The sequence below is a fragment of the Tachypleus tridentatus genome, chromosome 3, assembly GCF_004210375.1.
Source record: "Tachypleus tridentatus isolate NWPU-2018 chromosome 3, ASM421037v1, whole genome shotgun sequence".
NCBI classification, from domain to species: Eukaryota; Metazoa; Arthropoda; class Merostomata; order Xiphosura; family Limulidae; genus Tachypleus; species Tachypleus tridentatus.
Window position 1 is genome coordinate 10,529,736 of NC_134827.1, and position 17,930 is coordinate 10,547,665.

The window sequence follows — 17,930 nt, forward strand, 5'->3', positions numbered from 1 at the left end:
GGACTGTTTAATTTGCAAATTGGTAATCTCTGATTACGTGAACCTGAAAGCTGTAAACATGCAGTCACAGAATAATCTTGTTACCACGATACTTGCATGTATACTTAGGCCTACTGACTGATACTTACGAACTATCGCTTAGATCGAAAAGCTTAGAAGCACACCTATATTAAAGATGTACATTTTGGCTACTGAAAAAGCCTACATCTAGGCCTAATTATGTAATTCGAAAACACAAAATCAGTGTTTGTAACTAATACATTTTTCAAGTTAACTTTAACTTTCGTTCTACATATATTTTATTTGTAGTGTACTGATATGACCGATAATACATGGCCACTTTTCTATGCTTAACAAGCTCCAAAATACTTTCCAGGTTTGTCTGCCCCAGTAGTCTAATCATCTCTCTGGGAAACATATAACAGTAAAAACCAGCAACTTGTATATCTGAAAACTTTCCCATATTGTATTCAACTTGATGTGAATTTAGAGCAAGGATAACTCATAGTTTGCAAAATATACACTGGATTTTGGTAATTTAATTTTAATGAATAAAATATATACAAACATGTCTACTACATGTAAAAGGTTTGTTTTAAAACTTTAATAAAGGAAAACAAACACTGGTTTAAAATTAAAACTGTCCAATCAGCTTTTCAAAAAACATATTTCTGAACCATTTATGCGTTAAATACCTGCATCTTCAATTTGGTTTGTTACAAAGTCCCTCATAATATAAAAGCTCCACAAAAATATGTATTAATATTAATCCCATTAACTACTACTGGGATCTGTGTACTTAAAAGCAAAAATGAGAATGTTTACCCATTTGTTTGGTCAGCTGTTTACAAGTGTGTGATATTACTTAAAATTACACCATGTGAATTTCATTGTTAGCAAATAATCAAAATAATATTGTGAAACTGATGTTTAAAATGCATTTTCATAAGTTTACTCAAGAAAATGCTTTTTAAAAATAGTTGCTTTCTCCATATATGTTTATATTTTAACAAATATTCCTGCTGAAATTTAAGTTAGGTATAAAGCCATAGAAAATGACATGTATGAATTAAAATAATTTTACCTGGTGCTACAATTGCTGGAAAAGCCTAGTAATTTCAAATAATATGTGCAAATCCATAGAAATATTAAAATAAAAAATTAGAGTATGTCAGCAGATGATGGAATAGGATTAACTATTACAGAACAATTTTTTTTCACTGATGTAATAGTTTATATTTTTGATCTAGACAATGTCATGGTTCTGTTACATCTATAATGATGGAAAACCAGAGCTGATGAAACATAACAGTCAAACTAAACTGTTCTCAGTTTATGCAACATGAAGTCACTTTTTGTTTACCTCTCAATGAAGTATTTTTGTTTCAAACCTCTCAAAATAAGATATTTAAATAGATGTTTGTTGATAATCTTAAATTTTAATTAATGAATCAAAACATGGTGGACATCAAATGTATGTTTCAAAGGTATAAATTTTGTTAGTAGTTGATAATATTTTCACTATGCCATTTGACTGTTGTTACAATTTGAAATTTATATTTTGGAATCAGAGATCATGTGATATAAATTAAATTGAATTAGGATGTTTAAAAAAAATAGAGAAAATATTTTTTGTATCTATAGGCTGGACAAAATCTTTTTTTTATTTATTTATTTATCAAGGGTTTTACAATTTTCTTTAACTCCAAAAAAATGTTCTTTTTTAAAATCGAAGTTTCTGGAAAAACCATCTGCTCTTTCCTGTCTTGTACCTAAAACAATGTCAAAATAGATTATTATGAAAACATTACCAATAACATAATTAGAAAATGCAAATCTACAGAAATGTTAATTTTAAAATAAGAAATCACATTGGTTTGAGCAATCAATCATACACATTATAACCTACTAGAATTCTTTAATCCTTAAACAAAATTGTAAAATTTCACAATGTCAAAAAAACAATAGCCAAATATTGCAAGATAAAATACAGTAAATCCTCCACTGAACAAAGCAAAATTGTATGTAAAAAATACTGTAGCCAGATATCTGTAAGATAGCTGCCTTAACTACTTAGACTTTTATCAGTGCTCAGTTATAAAAATAGTTTTTTAAAGGATATTAACCATCTGGATATACATATGTCAAAAGTGTGCAAGTCACAACTTTCTTATAGTTAACATTCAAAATATAATTACACAGTTTTACTAGCAAAATGTAATCAATAAATATGAATATGTTTTAATTTCTGGATTTCAAAAGAAAATAAACAATGAATTATCAATTTTCACTTCATCTCGCATGACACCTTTTTACTCAGAACTGCTCATTTTAGGTATTCTCACTGCTCCATTTGTACTAATTTCAAAAGACACATTACACATTTATTATGCACATATTAATCCTCTCATTACAGGTGTTCTTATGGTTGGAGACAAAGGGCATGTCATCATGTTTACAAACTTTAAATTCTAAATTTTACTGATCTACTATTTTATGAATGTATACCTATGTTTGGTACCACATTGTAGAATATAATTCAAATTTTAATATGATTCATTAATTACTTTCTTAACTTAAAAGTAAATATTAAAATATAATTCCTAAACATTAATTTTTAAGTATTATGTGGTATTTTGAATGCAGCGTTGGTTCAATATAAGATGTTTGTGACATCCAAAGTTTACAGATTCTTATTAATTAAAAACTCAAATTACCAATACTGACAAGTGAAAACTTAAAATAATAACCACCTATTTATTTGTTGAGATGTCATCACATTTAGTGAATCAAACAGTGGGCCTCACCCACTTCTGCCATTTTGAAAAACTGCTTCCTTAGGTACACCTACTTGAGTCATGACATGTGAATAAAGCAAAGTTCAGAATGTCCCTCACTATAGAAGGTGGGAAGCACCCAAGAATATTTTTGTCCCAGATCTCAAAAGGACAACGTAACTGAAAATGTTGTCCAAAATCAGTTTTTAGTCAAATAATTTAGTTGGTAAACCTGATAAATTACACTGGAATTCTGTAATTTTGATAGGAGTAATTTATAATATTTGGTTATTTCAACTTGCATATATAAATTCTATAAAAATATTTTGTCTTGCATTCTCCATATGCAAAATTTGATAAAGTTTGTAAGTTAAAAAAAACATTTATTGTGATTTCATGTTATAATTTGCAGTCATTCCCATGCACATAAAGTAATGACACAGTTGCCCTAAAGTTAATAAGTCACACAGAGACCACCCTGCTTTTTATGATAGTTGGATGTGACACTACAATGCCACAAAATAATGTGGCTCAGAGAAGTGCTAATAGAAAATTTACTTAAATATTTCATTCTGAAATTAAAACTTAGATAATATAAAACTTCAATTATAAATTATGGTAACTCCACACTTAATTTAATTTTTCTTGCTGTCTTTATACACACATTAAAATTACCTTTCTTCTAATTTTGCCTTTACTTCACGACGTGCTTTCCTTCTCTTTGCTGGGTCTTTCCACACTTCCTTGTTAATTACAGATTTGTCAAACTGTATATCTACCATATATCTGTTGAAAAATACAATAAATTTTCAAAGTTTTTCTAAAATAGCATTTAAATAACATCACATAAATATGATAATGATGCAATTTTTTAAAAAATATTGCAGCCAAATAGAAATGTTTCATCTAACACACAGAAAGGTGTTTTGGGGGAAATTTTTTTCAAAAGAAATTCTTTCTGAAGTACAATAAAAATATCTCCATTTAGAAACTGTTTTGAAATGCTAAAAATTAGATCTTAATGCACATTTGACCTGCTATTCCCAGAAATACCACAATCCAGACTATGTCAAAGACTTGTTTCACGAAGTGTTAAAGCTTTGACATTAATCATTACATTTCTGAATTTAGCCTGAAACAGTATACATTATGTTATTAGACATTTTCAAAAATAGTACTGCATACATACCTTTTATTCAACTTTAAAACAATATATGTTTCCAAACCAAGAAGAAAATTTGTGTGTAACTCTACAAATTTACCAAGCATTGAAATTATTTCTCCCCCCTCTCTCTCTATATATATATATATGTATATATTAAAATAATACCAATGTTATTTTTTGTGGTGAATTACCAGAAAAAAAAAATGCAGGTATGGCTTCAGACTGTAATGGTCTAAACCACTACAATGATTTTCTGGTAACTCATTAGTAAGCTGAAAGTTAGACATCATAACCTAATGGTCTAAGATTTTCAGATATAATGATTTGATGCCTACCATCAAGATAAATATACAATCCATTTTTGCTTTCTTATAGCCAAGTAAGCACAGGGTCAGCTCAACACTATACTGGAAACAAAAAAGCTTACTGTAATTCCAAATTTACCAATTGTATCTTCGTGAAATGTTAAGAGCAAATCAACAGTACAAATCTGATATACATGAAAATTCAGATGTGTTAAAAGTTTTTGTACTAAAAATGTCTATGAAATGCCAGTACCAATTCAGACAAGTCTAAGTGCAAAGTGACATTCAGGTGTAGAACTAAGATATTTTCATCCATTGTACCACTGACAAATTGTACCTGCTTAACCTATACAATATCCTAAATTTACATGTAGTTTTTCACTATCCCTGTATACCTTACGTAGTATTTTCTCCAACACAAAAGGCTCTAAAATCAGCAACATATGATAGTATGAAATGTTAATAACTGAGATCAAATGCATTATACCATGTTAAATGTCAGTCTGTACAAGGTCAGGGCATGTACACTTTGACCCTCTCCCATGCACAACCCCTTTCCTATTTAAATAAACACTGGTGTTCAGCAATCCCAATAAGTTGTCCCTATTTTTAAAGTTAACTTAACAGATTTCACTGCTATAATCATAACTAAAATCTGGTCAATAGTAACTTTAATAACACTAAAGAATAGACTAATTGGAATCAGTCTGGATGACACATCATAAAACACAACTTTACACATTACAAAAAATATATCTGCAACTTGTATTATAAGTATTATAACACATGAAACTAAGCTATTACACATGAAAAAAAATCAATCAGTGTAGTTCATGCAACAAAATCTGAAAATAATTTTGTTTCATCAATGTACAAAATTTGACAAGGCTTAGCAACCTATGACAAGCAGCAAATAAGTATAAAATTCATAATTATAAGAGAAATGTTTTCTATTGCTCTTTACTTACTGTTATGTTTCAAGAAAAATTTAAGAATTTAAATACTAATAATATATACACTGCATTATAATTAAAATGTGACTATTTTACAAAATACTGGTCTATCAGAACACAGTCAGAACAGGCACTTTTGTAGAGGCCAGTTTTGTATTCTTGGATATTATAACATGCACCACATCACTGCAACTTCTGTAATTTTAGTCAGGCACAGTTTAATGGCTAATAAAATAAAAATAATACATATGTGTGTGTGTATATACATAATGTTATTATTTTTAGTCATTCTAGAACCAAGAAAAGCATAATTTACACGCTTCCTAATTTTTATGGTGGTTACAAAGTTAGGCAAATTGACCAAGACATATAGATACAATAGTTAAAATAACAGATAAAATAGTATTTTCTGAAAAAATGTTTAACAACTATCTAGGTGTTATGAAGATTCTGCATATAAAATTTGAAAATGTTTTGATGAATAAAAATATTTTTGATCTTAAAATCAAAACTGCTCCACACATTGGATGGCCAACATTTTGAAAGAAAAAATGCACGAGTAAAACAATACTTAAAACTTTTAAAACCTGCAACCAAACACACACAAGAAAATATATTGCAAAAATTTAAATCAATGGTTGAAATTTTACTAAATCAAGTAACTGTATAGAATAATTATATGAATCACTGGTCAATATTATAATGATTACAACAAATACATATCAGATCATGAAGAAAACATTTTGGCTTTCAAAGATTATACATTTTGTTAACAAGACATTAATAAAATTTACCTTGTAGGCATAAGATGATTATAGTTAAACACCTTTAGAAAGGGTTTAATTTTATTGTATTTTTTCTGTCGTTTCTTACTCATTCTTCGAGTCACTTTTCGAGGATACTGGTCAATACCAGCCACAAAAGCATGGCCATATGGTTTATCTGATGTGCCTTCATCATTATTCTGAAAAGAATATCATAAAAGTTATTTATATACTGAAAAGAAACAACACCCAATAGTCCACTTCAGTGTTAAGGGTCTTCACAACCTTATTAAAAAAAAGTGTGATTTGATACCATTTTATATTTTAATAAAACAGATTTTGACAATAAATAACTCTTAAAAACCAGTTATAAATACAAATAAATTTCCATTCCCTAGTGGGCAAATGATTTATTCTACATGGTCTCCTGAGCTTAAACCATTACTATTTATTTTGGGGTACACATTACTTTGGATTTTTCACACATCCAGATAAACAAGAAACTTTAAAGCATATAAAAATTTATGCACTCTTAACACAACAAATATCACAGAACCTACCTCATAACTTAAGAGAAAAATAAATGTACTTTCTGAGGAGATGTAATAAGATGAACTTATGATTATAGAGCAATATCACTTGACACATTTGTAGATGGATGAGTTTTGATTTTTCTAGCATCTCAGAACCTATTTACTCAAATTACAATATTTGTGAGACACAAGCACTAAATTCTACTTTATTATATTTAAAAAAAAAGATCAAATTGTTAAAATCTAGAATTTTATTTTCATATAAATTATATTAACATTTGCTTTTAATACAGGAGTAAAAAAATCCAAACAAATGACATTAATTTTGACTCCCCTTAATTGCAACTTTCATATATACAAAATATTGATCAGTTACTTTTTTTGTACTTCATTATTTCTAGTCAAGTCAAGGTTCAAAGATCATGTCATCGTGCTTCTTGACTTGTATTGAAAATTTTATTAAACTACTATTTTATGAATTTATTCAATAACTTTGGAATAAAATTATAGATTTTAATTCAAACTTTTATTATATACGAGTTAATTTCTTAAAAGTAAATATTAAAAGAACATTTAAATATAGATTTCAGTGAGCCACATGGTATGTTGAATGCAGCACTGTTTAAAATTACGTATATGATGACAAATTACCAAATCTATAATTTCACACAAATTATGATATCAATTTACTAATATTATCAAGCTAGAATATATAGTTAGAATCTCATATCTTTATACTTTGCTGAGATATGGTTTACATATTCAACTGCACAATGTGGCCCCATTTAACTCTTTCCATTTTTTTAAAACGGTTCCTTATATACACTAACTTGAATACATGACATGTGAATAACCAATCAACAGCTTAAAATATCCCATGCAATTTTAATCTTTGAAAACACGTCAAAGTTCTTTGAATCCAATAATTCAATTATTTAATTAGTCTTTAATCTGCTTAATATTTTATAGTGGAATTCTCTGGTATCAGTGCAGTTACTTATTTTTTTGGTTATTCAACTGTATACATAAAGCCTAAATTTTTTTTTTTTTTGATATCCATCATATGTGAAATTTTAAAAGGTTTGGCATCCTATGTCCAACAGCAACCAGGTTCAAAGGTCATAGCAAGAAGAGAATTGTTTACTTCTTGATTTATGGTTTTACATTTTAAGATAAACAAGTTTCATAATTTATTTCTAAATAGTAATAACCTCTACGTGTGTGTGTGTGTGTATATATATATATATGATGTATAATGGTTTAAATATAATTGTATATTTCAAAATACTAGTCCACTAAAACAAAGCCAAGATAGGGAAGACTAAAGGGTCAGTTTTATATTACTGGATACATTACCCGAGTGCATGTGCACCCCATCAATGCAAGCTATGTAATGTTAGGTATGCATGACAAGAAGATCAATACAAAAAATAATAAATATATTCATATGTCACGAGAATTAGGATACTTAGACTAAACGTTTGTATTTTTGTGTTGTAATACAGTCATTCTGGCATTAAAAAAGCATAATTTGTATTTCCTAATTTTTTTATGATGAATACAAGGTTGGTTAAGTGATAGACACCACATAGAGTATAGAAAACAGAATATAAAATTTTGCTGAAAACAAATATTTGACACATATTTAGCAGATTTTACAGTTTATGCAAATATTTAGGATTTTTGGAATGGGGAATAGTTTTCTAAATTGTAACATGAAATCACTTTGCACTCAGATTAGTAATGAAATAAGACTATTTTCCACAAACAAATCTTCAGTAAAAAATATTTCATTAAAAAACCTCATTGTTTTGTACAAATTACTTGTAAGCTTTACTAAAAGTTACCAAATTCTGTCAAGATACACATGCTGTAAAGTTATTATGCAAATACTATATATATTGGTATATTGGCTTGGTATATTATACCAAGGTCATTGTGAAAGCATTAAATAACTGGAAAAAGTACATATTTTTAATCTGGTAGTGTCAAAAACTAAATCCCACTGAACTCCCTCATTATTTACAAATTCTAACAGTATCTCAATCATAAATATATACATAGTCTAGCCCTATTTCCCTTTTAACAATACCTGTAATATTATTTTTCCTTCACATTTTAGAATTTAAATTTCTGAATTTATTATAACATAGGCCTCTCTTTACTACATGCTTTCATATATTCCAAATATACCATTTATATTTTTTGTATACTAAACAAGGATAATAAATTTACCTTCAAAGGTTTATTTTATTGAAATAATTTCTTATCAGTTGCTTTGTATTTCATAGAAACTACTAGTTCTGTGAAGCTAATGAATCTTATAATGGACTTCACTGCAGTTAGGTCTCAAGATAATTGGTGAGGAATCCAATAATCCTAACTGTATCAACCTTAGATAAAACATATCCATTCACATTAAAATGGGCATTAATCTGTTTCATACATTGTGCCTTACAAATATTTAAAACTAGGCAGTTTTCAATAAGCCAATTAGCAACAGAAAACAATTCATCTTTTGCTGTTTAATACCACTTGGCATATTGTCAGCATAACGACAGCAGCTATCTTTTGAACATACAGATATTAAACCTTTAACATAAAAATCTTTGTGATTGCCAACAAACACTTTTTAGTTGATTTATACTTACTGAAACCAGCTTGCCAATAACTTAAAACTTTTTTTAACATAAAATACACATTCAACTGTTTTTAAACACTTTTACACCGTTGCTAAACCAAATATACATATAAATACATGCTAGTTACTTATACTGGTTTTAATATTTCACCAATATTTTCTGAATAATTTGAGCTAACAAAACATTAAGCTGTGACTGGACTAGTGCAGTCCTTGAACTATGGAGAGGCTAAGGCAAAAGAGGGGAGAGAAATCAAGACACCTTCAAGGCAAATAGCATATGTCCAAAAAATATTCACATAATACAGAAGTTGGGTACAACAAAAGATAGTCACCATGATTTAATAATAATTAAATACTTTTTTTTAATTTAGATTTTAATACTGGTTAAATATTTTTCATGAACTTATAAAATTAAAGAGTTTACCAAATTATACCTCAGGCATCTCATTTGTCATACCCCCACACACATGATTTTCAGCATCCCCAGCAAATCAAAGTAAAATTTGTACCACTATCAAAATGTATTAAAATGGTCCTAACTATTTCATTTTCAAACATTATAATCTCTATAGTACAACATGCAAGTCAATCACACTACACACTTTGATAGAGTGCATGCTAGATCTGGTTTTCAATTGTACACTGATAAAGACAAATGTTTTATTAATTAAACAAATAAACTGTAAAAGATACTAACTAGAAAATTAACAATAATTTTCATAAATAGTTCATCCACAAAAATGTGCAGTGCTTTAAAGAATCATTCAGAAGCATCTTGAAATATAGGCCTATGTATTCCAAACTATAGTACAAACTTGGACATTTGACATGCTTTTTTTTTTTCAGAAAACTACTATATTCACTTATAAATTTAAAATTAGGCAATGCAAAACAAGTAAATCATTAAGTAGCTTTTATAGTTATCAACCAGTAGTTTACTTTTATATAAAATCTTAATTTTTGACATTTCTTACAGCAAAAATCAATTCAGAATTTTTCTTATGACTTTTAAAGTCTACACAGCATCACTAATTCATAAAACTGCAAGAAAGATGTTAAACCTGACTTTCACATCATTATTTAGATGGATGTATTTCATTCTGAAGTTTAGACTTAACAAAAGCATGATTCAGAAATACTGAATGATTAGATTGCTTTATATTTTATATTATGTTTCACACATGGTGACAGTTATAAGTTATTAATTACTATTAATGCAAAGGACCAAATGGCAATATACTGTCACATGCCTGGAAAGGGTTAAAATGCAAATTATGAACTCAAATGATTCCAGTTATAAGTATATCCAAGAAATACTCCATAGTCATTTTTAAAAATTTAGTTGTTATGCAGTTAGAAACAGACCCCTCTCTGTTATTAATAAAAAGTAATTGTTAAATTTATGATTACAGCAGTACACATTAATTACATTTTACCAAAAACAAATACCAATAAAGTCTATATGATAAAATCTTGAGACTATTTTAGTTACCTACACCTAAAGAAATGGTAATTTAGTAATAACCATTACAAAGAAAATGAAATTTTATAAATTTATTATTCTATATTTTAAGAAAAACAAATTTCATAACTTCTCTCTAAATAGTAATAATCTATATACATATATAAAGTATAAATTGAATTGTGAATGTATATTATAAATTACTTGTCTGTTAAAACACATCCAAGACAGAGTCACTTTGTAAAGGCTAGAGGTCATATCCAATAATATTAAACTGGCAACATGAGAGCATGTACAGTGAGTCAATGTAAGTTCTATAATATCTGCTTGGCATGACTGGAAAGTCAATAAAATAAAAAATAATAAACATTCAATGTTATGACACTTAAGCTATTTAGACTAAAAATGTATATTTTGTGTTATAATCTGTAGTCTTTCTAGAACAAAAAACAGCTGAGTTTATATTTATTTCCTACTTTCTTTGTGATGAATTATGAGGTTGATCAAATTGACAGATCCCACATAGTTAGGTAGATAAAAATAACAGACATACTGAAAACAAAAATTTGAAATGTATTTAGGAGGTTTCAGAGATTACACAAAGATTTTTGAGAAGAAAGTTTTTAATCATAACAGAAAAATCACTTTGCATTCTATTATCAAAACAATCGATATTTTAGTAAATCTTTAGTTAAAATTCTTCATTACAAAAAATTTTGTGTACAAAAAAACCTGTAATCTTTACTAAAATACTACCAACTTTTGTAAAGATAAACATACTGCATCAAAAGTTATAGCATAAATACTTAATATGCAAATGTGGATAATATCACAAGCCCTCTGTGAAAGAATTAACACATTTTTTTTTATACTTTCAGTATGCTGATAGCAACAATCAACAATTACAATTCACAAAAAAAAACATTCTGAAATTTGAAAGGATATATTGAGTAACTATAACCTGATCTGCCACAATGGCATCAGGACACAAGTAACAATGTTTTTGCTAACAAAATGAGATCAAGACCAATATCTAACTAATAATTATTTTTAATATGCAAAGATTTGAATCATCAAAATATTTTGCCTTTACCTAATCTCTAATACCTAACTAGACATACATTATGTTTTGCTACAAAACAAAATTTCAGTAGCTTTTAAATAAATGCAAGTTAACAATATTTTTGGGAACAAAAAGAATGTTCAAAGATCTTATAATAATAATAATAATAAAAAACTTTTCACAAACATCCTTTGTTTTCTTCAGAAAGGCTGATATGAAAAAAACAGATACAAAAGAGATACAAAGATAAATTGAAAATACAGGGTCAGATTAAGAGACCAACCTGAAAACCATAACAACCATCAGTTTCCATACTATAGTATAATTTTTAATATACTTATGTATCTTTATGAAACTAGGAAAGCCTTCAGTTGACATTACATATCTTTTGTTCCCAAAAAATAATTTTTAATTATAACATTTACTAAACATTTATTCATGAATACATGGAATCACAGTGCTAACTTCTTAGATTGCAAACTGATTTTCATGTTCAAATTAATAATACTTTTTTTATCTGAAACATTTCAAATCTCATTTGTGTAGCCTCTCAAACTGTTCAGGCATCATTACAGCAGGCCAAGATTTTAGTGGCACACATTCAAAATTTTAATAAAATACTATTTGTTACACCAGCTGTTATAGCATAAAATCATAGCTAATAATAACCCATATTTAATGGTATACAAGTTGCAAGTTTTTCATTTTATGAGACTATTTTAAAAAATCCAGAATTTCCCTAAGTATGAAAAAGTTGACAAATTTTCTGCAGGCATCCCACCTTTTCTATTTCATTCTCTGCCCCTCCAATTGGTATGAAATTCATTATAAATTACCCACTCCAAAATCATTGCTACTCAAAATATTTTTTATAGCTTTCAATTTTGTTTGATTACAATGCCCTCAAATAGAAAATCCAATCCCTGTCACTACACTCTCTTACACATTTATTAATAGTTCTCAAACATTTAAATCTATATATTCTGTAATGAACAGAAAGCCAAGGTTTTTATCTACCAAATGACATATTATATATAATGCATTGTGTTCTGAACACAGAACTATCAATTTCTCTTTTGTTCCCATAGGAAAGATAACGATTAGCTTGGATGAATTTATAATGGATCATAATATAGTTAGAAAGCTAGACAGTTTTTGAAAGAGGATGCAAGAGGTGAGCAGAGCAAGCATGCCTAAATTTCCAATTTGTCTCCATAAAAAAAAAAAAAATTAAATATTATAAAAATTATATTTAGCCTTAACAGTATTTACATTGTATTAAATAATTTACATTAAACTCTGTACCTGAGAAAGAAGTGGTAAATATACTATAGAATGAGTAAAACAAATGTCATGATTCTCACATGAGGGGAGGATGAAATACTTGTTTTAAAATTCAGAAATTAAAACTTGTGTAATATTAAAACTTGATTTATAAGCTATATGTTAATTAAATTGAGAACAATTCTGTAAAACAGTGACATACACATCCTTACCTGCAGAATAAAAAAAAAGAAGAGTTAAATCGTATATTCTAGAGATAACAGTTTTTAGTAAACAAACATCTATGCTTTAGGATAAACAGAAAAAGTCTAGTAATTAATTGCCTTGTTTACAGGAAAGACTCCTTGGAACTGTGCAAAAATGCAAGTTACCCTCCCCCCATTTTTCTTTGAAAATTATACTAAATAAATTACAAAGTACTACTTGTAAATGAAAAATTATTAAACACAGTGAAAATTATTATTTTGCCTCAAGTTTTTTAAAAATTTGATATGTAAGTGTGCACTCACCACTTAAAAAGATGCTCCAGAGTCTGATTCAAATTAAATGATCATAAAGGACAACCTCTTGCATTCAGTTAAAAAATACATAAATATGAATCTTGTAGTCATTTCCTTACCTTTACAATAACAGCTTTTCGTCCAGCATACTTGCCATTTAAGACAAGTACTACTTTTCCCGATTTCATAATTTTGCCCATTTTGACACTAAAAAAAAAAATTATACAAGTTTAAGATTGCTGTTACTTTTTAACAAGAATTTGTTTTCTTAGTCTTAACAAATACATACTTCTAAATAGTAACGTCCTATGTACATATGTATAATAACTGAAATGACTATATATTACAAAATACTAGTCCACTAAAACACAACCTGTCTCACAGGGTCACTTTGTAAAGACTAAGTCAGTTTTATATTTGATACAGTAACAATGAGTGTACATGCACCACATCAATACAAGTTATGCAATATCAGATAAGCACAACCAAATAATCAATATAACAAAAAATATATAATGTTATGAGACTTAAGCTACTTAGATTAAACATTTGTATTTTGACGTTATAATATGTAATCATTCTAGCACTAAAAAGTATGATTTGTATTTCCTTTTCTTATATATAAATATCATGGTTACAAGGTCTGTCTATTGACAGACCCCATGTGGTTGAGTATAGAAAATAAAACATAGTCTTACTGAAAACAAATATTTGAAATGTATTTAGAAAGTTTTAGAGAGTACACAATCATCCAAGATTTTTGGGATGAAGAAATGTTTTAATCACAACATGAAATCACTTCACACACAGACTTGTAATAAAACACTCAATATTTTAACACACAAATCTTTAGTAAAATATTTCCTTACAAAGTCTAATTTCTTGTGTACAAAAATCTTGTAACATATACTAAAAGTCTACCAAAGTAACATATACTAAAAGTCTACCAAATTTTGTGAAGATACATATACTGTATTAAAAGTTGTAGTGTAAATACTTAACATATGCAAACATGTATACAAACTACTGCATATTATACCAAAAGAGCTGCAAAAGGGTGAAATCAAATATTCATCAAATGTTTATATAATTACTTTTCACTGTAATATTTACATTTTTATTTCAAAATGATAAACAAGTTTGATAATCAAGTGAAAAATTATTTATAAACGTTGTTCCCCAAATACAAAGCACTTCAGTAGATTCATATAGTTGTAAAACATATATCAGTTTTAATGTATAGACTTGAATGTTCATTTAATTATAATTATTATTTACGTGATTTGGACATATCCACTAAAGATGTCAAAGGATATTTGTGTGTGATGTTGCATTAGCTATATCTGTGATAACTGCAACTGTTGAAACTGTTAAAGGATCACAGGAAATGCATCTTATCTCTCGGAAAAAGATAACAAAATTACTAGTTAATAAATTATTGTTATATGAATGCCTTTAAACGAATACTTCATACTCTTAACAGTGTAACTCCATAAATATGTGAAAATGCTTTTGAATACAACTAAAATAGCTAAGTAAAATACGTTTCCAACAAGCTAGTACCCACAATTGGTTGTGTATAGGAAATTACAGAATCTATGTTTACTGCTGAGTTTTAATTACTTTTACAATGTGACTGTTAACGACAACCTGTAAATGCATGTGGTCTAACACTATACAAGAAAAAACAAGCATCAAACTACTAGGCCTAACCATTCAGAATAGGAGAAAACTACAATCACAATTTTCAAATACGTTAGCACATCAAGCACTCATTTGATCAAACGCGAAGTAATATATAAATATAATACAGGTGACCTTTCTATGACTAAATAAATACATATATACGTTGATAAAAGTATATGAATTATCTGATGAAAACAGATTTCATCCAGTACCTACCGAGTTCACTTCTGTAGTACTTCCCTACTTCCATATAAAAGATCGATCTCGTCTACTACCGAGTATTACGAGATCATAATATGCTTTTAAATTAATTTGTTACCGAACATAAGAGGAATAAATAAATTATGTTAACTGTTTTCGATTTTTCAGTCTTAAAATACTAATACCTTGCGTTAAAAATGTGTCACATCTGTGGAAAAGTGAAATAAGAATGCAACAGCAGAGTTATTATCAAGTAATTATTATATTTTCATTTCCCTTTAGAGTGAGAGGAATGAACAACAGAAAACAGAAAGACAATAAATTTATTTGTTTGTTCGTGATTTTCGCACAAAGTTACACGAGAGCTATCTGTGCTAGCCGTTCATAATTTAGCAAAGTAACACTAGAGAAGAGGCAGCTAGTCATCACCACCCACCGCCAACTCTTGGGCTACTCTTTACCAACGAATAGTGGGATTGACCGTCACATTATACACCCTCACGGATGGGAGCATGTTTAGCGCGACGCGGGCGCGAACCCGCGGATTACGAGTCGCACGCCTTACGCGCTAGGCCATGCCGGGCCTATATACAACATGTATTTAAATACTTTTGTATTTTCGCATGAAGTATATACAGAAGATTGGAAAATAATACATATTTCTAATCCAAAAATATTGATCAAGTTACTATTCGTTGTTACATGTGTTATCAAACCAGATTAGTTGAGTTTTCTGCTGTTACGATTTATATTTTAAATTTTAAAATATAATAATAGCATGATGACTACCTATTTATGGTATTTTGAATATATTTTACCCACTGAGATGAACCAACATGAGTTTGAAGACTAGATAGAATCACTGTTTTCGACAAATACTCAGTTTTTGATATATAAAGAAGCGCAGTAAGTTGGTCGCTTTGAAAAGATAAGTGGAAACAAAGATTTTCAGTCATAAGCAAGACTTTTGAACTTTTTAATATATTTTTATCACTTGTGGCTTTACACATAATGAAGTAATTTTTTAAGAACATTTATAAAAGAGGTTAGTTTTAACTCAAACAATGTGACTGGTCTAACAGGTGTAAACTGGGTTTTCAGACTTTGTTCAGTTAACACCCTCAAGAAGAAGATGGTTGAGTTCTATTATTATGAGAATACTTGTTTGTTTTTCAATTACGCCCAAAGCTACACGAGGGCTGTCTTCACTAGCCGTCCGTAATTTAGCAGTGTAAGACTAGAGGGAAGGCAGCTAGTCATTATCATTCACAGCCAACTCTTGGGCTTTACCAACTTCTTTTACCAACGAAAAATGGGATTAACCGTCACATTATAACACCCCGAAGGCTGAAATGGCGAGCATGTTTGATGCGACTGGGATTCGGACCCGCGACTCTCAGATTACAAATCGAACGCTTTAATCCACCTCGCCATGCCGGGCTTGTTTGCTTAGAACAACGCCATATTGAGCTATTTGCTGTTTCCGCCTTGAGAAACCGAACGCCACATTTTAATGTTATAAGTCTGGACATATAGGACACCTAGGCCTAGGTTTAAGGTCCTGGCTTTACAGGGTTCCCGCCGACCAACAAAGTAAAAACATATGATTCGTAAAATAAGCAGAATGGAAACAAGAGAGAGCTCTTATTATAATTAATGATATTAATTATTGATATTCATATTATTATTTGTTTTGTTTGTTTTTTGAAATTTCGCACAAAGCTACTCGAGGGCTATCTGTACTAGCCGTCCCTAATTTAGCAGTGTAAGACTAGAGGGAAGGCAGCTAGTCATCACCACCCACCGCCAATTCTTGGGCTACTCTTTTACCAACGAATAGTGGGATTGACCGTCACATTACAGCGCTCCCACGACTAAAAGAGCGAATATGCTTGGCTGACGGGGATTCGAACCTGCGATCCTCAGATTACGAGTTGAGTGCCTTAACCACCTGGCTATGCCGGGTCCGTTTGCTGGTGGTATCACTAAAGTTGAGACCATAATGGAGAAATGGTAGTTTATAGTTTCTTATTTTTTATATCTATTTGAAAAAACAATTATTTGTAAAAATTACATTGCTGGTTTTAACCATTTACGAGTATATCAACAGATGCAAGATTTTAATTTTTAACTTAAAGTTCAGTGAAATCTTAAAAGGTCACTCTGCCAAGCAAACTGCTAAATTTATAGTCAATTGTTTAAAATATAAGACAGCGTTAGACATTAGAATAAATATTAAGAATTTATTTCCATTATCTTCACCAAGCATACCACAAATAATGATGCATGATTGCAGATGTTTCATTGTAATGGAATATACACTAATTATTGTTCTAATTAAATAAACAACTATTGGCCGATTGACAGCACATTTCTTTCTTTAATACAATTTTATATTGAATTTTATGTAGTTTATTATGTTAATCTAATTTCACATTTATATAAACGATAAAAACCCTTTAATCTAAGCTCTTTGGATAGGTTCCGCCTTTCTTCTTCAGGAGTGTGTGTGCGTTTTCTTATAGGAAAGCCGCATCAGGCTGTCTGCTGAATCCACCGAAGTGAATCGAACCCCTGATTTTAGCGTTGTGGA

At 29.1% G+C, this 17,930-nt stretch overlaps 1 protein-coding gene across 1 annotated transcript; it reads right to left on the bottom strand.

Moving 5' to 3' along the window:
* Positions 1–1,467: 1,467 nt before the first annotated feature.
* On the bottom strand, positions 1,468–15,489 carry RpL27 (ribosomal protein L27). The gene is made up of 5 exons (XM_076492891.1): positions 15,353–15,489; positions 13,570–13,657; positions 5,995–6,164; positions 3,453–3,563; positions 1,468–1,772 (listed from the first exon to the last, which is right to left on the bottom strand). Exons 2-5 carry the CDS (start codon positions 13,648–13,650, stop codon positions 1,724–1,726), a joined length of 411 nt encoding a protein of 136 aa, XP_076349006.1. The 5' UTR covers positions 13,651–13,657; positions 15,353–15,489; the 3' UTR covers positions 1,468–1,723.
* Positions 15,490–17,930: the final 2,441 nt, after the last annotated feature.

Coding starts and splice junctions, on each gene's coding strand:
- RpL27 (XM_076492891.1), bottom strand. CDS start 13,650: ATGGGCAAAATTATGAAATCGGGAAAAGTAGTACTTGTCTTAAATGGC. Junction 6,165..13,569: donor GAAAAGCTGTTATTGTAAAG/GTAAGGAAATGA, acceptor TATTCTTTTCAG/AATAATGATGAAGGCACATC. Junction 1,773..3,452: donor AAGGCAAAATTAGAAGAAAG/GTAATTTTAATG, acceptor ACATTGTTTTAG/GTACAAGACAGGAAAGAGCA.